Source organism: Parus major, chromosome 19 (assembly GCF_001522545.3).
Source record: "Parus major isolate Abel chromosome 19, Parus_major1.1, whole genome shotgun sequence".
NCBI lineage: Eukaryota > Metazoa > Chordata > Aves > Passeriformes > Paridae > Parus > Parus major.
Window position 1 is genome coordinate 760,576 of NC_031787.1, and position 3,701 is coordinate 764,276.

Here is a 3,701-nt window from a genome sequence, read left to right on the forward strand (position 1 = left end):
TGGGCTGCTCCTGGCATTGGGGACCCATCCACACTGGATGCAGCTTCAGCTGCTGCATCTGCCCTCATACAGCAGGGAAAAAATCCATTTTCTGCCAGTTCCAGCTGAGGTACCCACCCTGCTCCTGCTCCTGAACGCTCTCCTCAGATCACCCCAAAGCTAATCCCTGAACAAGTGTTTGCTCCTGTAATTTAATCTAAATAGACAACAGAACTCTTGTAAAAATGAGACAAAAGACATGGCAAGACACACTTCTGTGTGCCTAACAAAAGCAGCAAATTGTGCAAGTGAACAGCTCTGAAGGGCTTTTCAAATGGTTCACTTGGCTGATTTTGGGCTGTCAGCAAAAATTACCAGTGAGGTGCCCTGCTGGAAAGGGTCTGGATGCTGCTGCTGCTGCTGTTCCTGCAGCTCCTGCAGCTCCTGCTGCCCCTGCAGCTCCTGCAACTCCTGCAGCTCCTGCAACTCCTGCTGCCCCTGCAGCTCCTGCTGCCCCTGCAGCTCCTGCTGCCCCTGCAACTCCTGCAACTCCTGCAGCTCCTGCTGCTGCTGCTGCTGTTCCTGCAGCTCCTGCAGCTCCTGCTGCCCCTGCAACTCCTGCAACTCCTGCAACTCCTGCTGCTCCTCCTGCTGTTCCTGCAGCTCCTGCTGCCCCTGCAGCTCCTGCAACTCCTGCAGCTCCTGCAACTCCTGCAGCTCCTGCTGCTGCTGCTGCTGTTCCTGCAGCTCCTGCAGCTCCTGCAGCTCCTCCTGCTGCTGCTGCTGCTGTTCCTGCTCCTCCTGCAGCTCCTGCAACTCCTGCTGCTCCTGCTCCTGCAGTTCCTGCTGCTCCTGCTCCTCCTGCAACTCCTGCTGCTCCTGCAGCTCCTGCAGCTCCTGCTGCTGCCCCTGCAGCTCCTGCCACCCACCAGCCCCAGCCCCAGGAACTGCCTCTGCTTTCTCAACCATTTGGAGCCCAAATTTGGAGGTTTTCTCCTCCGTGGCCTTAGCACCAGGTGGAGGTGCAGGTCCAGGCAGCCCAGGAGCAGCAGACTGGCTCAGACAGGAGGATGCAGAGCCTTTAGCAAAGCCTTGGAAAAGTGATCCCCCTGCTCTGACAGGGTTGGGCTGGGGCTGAGGGAGAGTGGCTGGCACAGGGGCTTTGTCAGGGCAGCTGGGAACATCAGGAAACTGCATTTTTTACCAGCTCTGCTTTTTGAAGTGCTGAATGAAGAGATCTGTGCTGGCCATTAAAGCAGGAACCCCTGGGCCACAGCCTGGGGCTTCTCCTGTGACTCCCCCACCTCTGAACACCCTTTGGAACAAGCACAGGTAAGGAGAAAACAATTCCTGCCAAAATCTGAGTTCACCAGTCTGCTGAGATCTGAGTCTGGAACAGGAGAGCTGGAGAGGGACTGGGGACAAGGGATGGAGGGACAGGACACAGGGAATGGCTCCCAGTGCCAGAGGGCAGGGCTGGATGGGATTTTGGGCAGGGATTGTTCCCTGGCAGGGTGGGCAGGGGCTGGGGCTGTCCCTGGATCCCTGGCAGTGCCCAAGGCCAGGCTGGATGGGTTTGGAGCTCCTGGGACAGGGGAGGTGTCCCTGCCATGGCTGGGGTGGGATGGGATGGGATTTATCATCTCTCCCAACCCCAGCATTCCATAATTCCGTGATTCCCCTGCCATGGGAATGCCACTCCATGTGCTCAGAGCACAGAAATCCTCTGGCTTGGCAGCACCAGTGATTTGCCTCATTGGATTTAGAGGACAAGAAAAAAGTCTGGGATATTAAGAGGAGGTGCCATGCTTTCATCTGGAAATCCTTTCAAGGATCCGAGCTGACCCTCAGCCGATTTAACAGCGACAGTAAAAGCAGCTCAAGTCAGTGGTTAAACCTCAAAGGGATCCCTGAATTGTGCTTGACTTAATGAATCCAATAATCGATTCCTGCTGCACAAATAAGGGGGGGATGGATCAGCTAATAAGCATTCTCAGTTAATTGCTTTCTTCAAGTGACAATTTGTACAAATGATACCATCAAAGTAGTAATAATATCCCTATTGATTAAATTAATCTCAAAGAGACAACTCCAATAACTTTAATTAGCAATGCATGACACAAGCACAAAATACTCTGAAAACAACCTTGCAGCCCATCCCAGACTTTCTGCATTTATTTTCATCCAGGAATCATTGAAACAACCAAGGAACCCCCAAGTTACTTCTGGGACTCCAAACACCCACAAAAAGATTTTTGGAGCTGAAGAATCTTTAAAATTCTCCTTTCTGTGCAGTCTTACAAAGCAGATTTCTGTGTATTTTGGCTCTCAAAACCACCAGAAATTTAAAACCTTGACCAGAACACACAGCACGAGTGTGAAAATGAAGCTTGGCAAAGTCACCTGGGGAAGAGTGGGGTGGTTTTTTTCCAAAAGGATGTTTATTGGCCTTGCTAAAAAATTCAGCACATGGAAAAGGACAGATGCTCATCACTTTCTCTGAGACATCCATCTGACTTTTCCTGTTCAGAAGCCAATCTTTAATGAGATCCCCCAAAGCAGGGAAATGAGCTGAATTATTGTGAGAAGAGCAGCCCCACAGGGAGACCAAAAACCCCAAATCCAAACCAAGCAGGAGAGGAGCTGGGTTTGGAGGATGAGCAGTGATTATTTCCCAAGGACAGGAGCTCTGGGGCACACTGAAAACCTTTCATTTCCACTCCCTTGTTTAAGTGAGATTACTGCTCCCCATAGCCAGCAACAATAGATTTCCTAAGTTTCCTGTGCCTTGCCAGCAAAGCAAATATCCTCTGGTGAATCTCTGAGCTGAAGAGTGATTTTTCACTTTTACAACAGCACAATCAATGCAATTTTCCAGTTAGAAGTCTCCACTCTCCCCCTATCAGCTGGTTAAAGCTCAAGTGTCATACTCCAAAGCATGCCTGGGAGAATCTCCACAGACTCTGCCATCCCAGGTCGCTCTGAACACGGAATTCATCACTTATGAATCACTTGAGTGCGTGTAAACACTTGGATCACTAAGCCAGATCTAATACTGCACACAGTAATCACGGGATGCTGTGAGGCAGCTCTGAAATCCTGCCCTGTACAGTTCCACTGCTCAAAGCAGGTTCTGTGCTTGTGAACACGTTTTATTTGCAGATGTTAAATGCCTGGAAAATATCTGCAGGCTTTGTGCCTTCCCAGGACACTCAGAGGAGCAGCAGAACCCCCAGACTGTTCTCCCAACTGAGCCTTTCCCTGGTATTTCAGATCCTTGTAACTTCCACCAACCCCGTGGCAACAGGGCCAGGTTCAAGCTGGAAATGCCACTTCATTTCAGCAGCTTTGTGCATCAGATCACAGAGACTGGAATCCAAGGAAGAAAATTAAACTCATCCCTAAAACCCAGTCATTTTTCTCCCTTAAATGAAATTAAAATGCTGTGAATGCCAGCACCTCCCAGCCCCCCAGAAGGATTCCAGGAGCTGTTCAGCCCAGCTCAGTGAAGGCTTCTGGCTCCTGAGGACACTGTGAGGTGACATTTTGCTGCCCAGGTGGCACAAACCTTGATGCCCAGCTCGATGTTCTCCCCTCCGTACACGTCCATGCCGGGGTCCAGCAGCCCGATCTCCCCAAAAAACTTCCTGTTGACCACGAAGGAGCAGCCGATCATGGCCGGGGTCCTGCAGGGGAGAGAGCCCCAGGAACACAGTGAGGGA

At 51.2% G+C, this 3,701-nt stretch overlaps 1 protein-coding gene across 1 annotated transcript in view; it reads right to left on the bottom strand.

The window, feature by feature from the left end:
* Positions 1-3,701, bottom strand: part of GALNT17 (polypeptide N-acetylgalactosaminyltransferase 17) — a 137,251-nt gene that overhangs the window by 48,945 nt on the left and 84,605 nt on the right. The window contains exon 6 of the mRNA XM_015646930.3: positions 3,548-3,665. Within this exon, the coding sequence (XP_015502416.1) occupies positions 3,548-3,665 (118 nt within the window). The remainder of the gene's footprint in view (positions 1-3,547; positions 3,666-3,701) is intronic.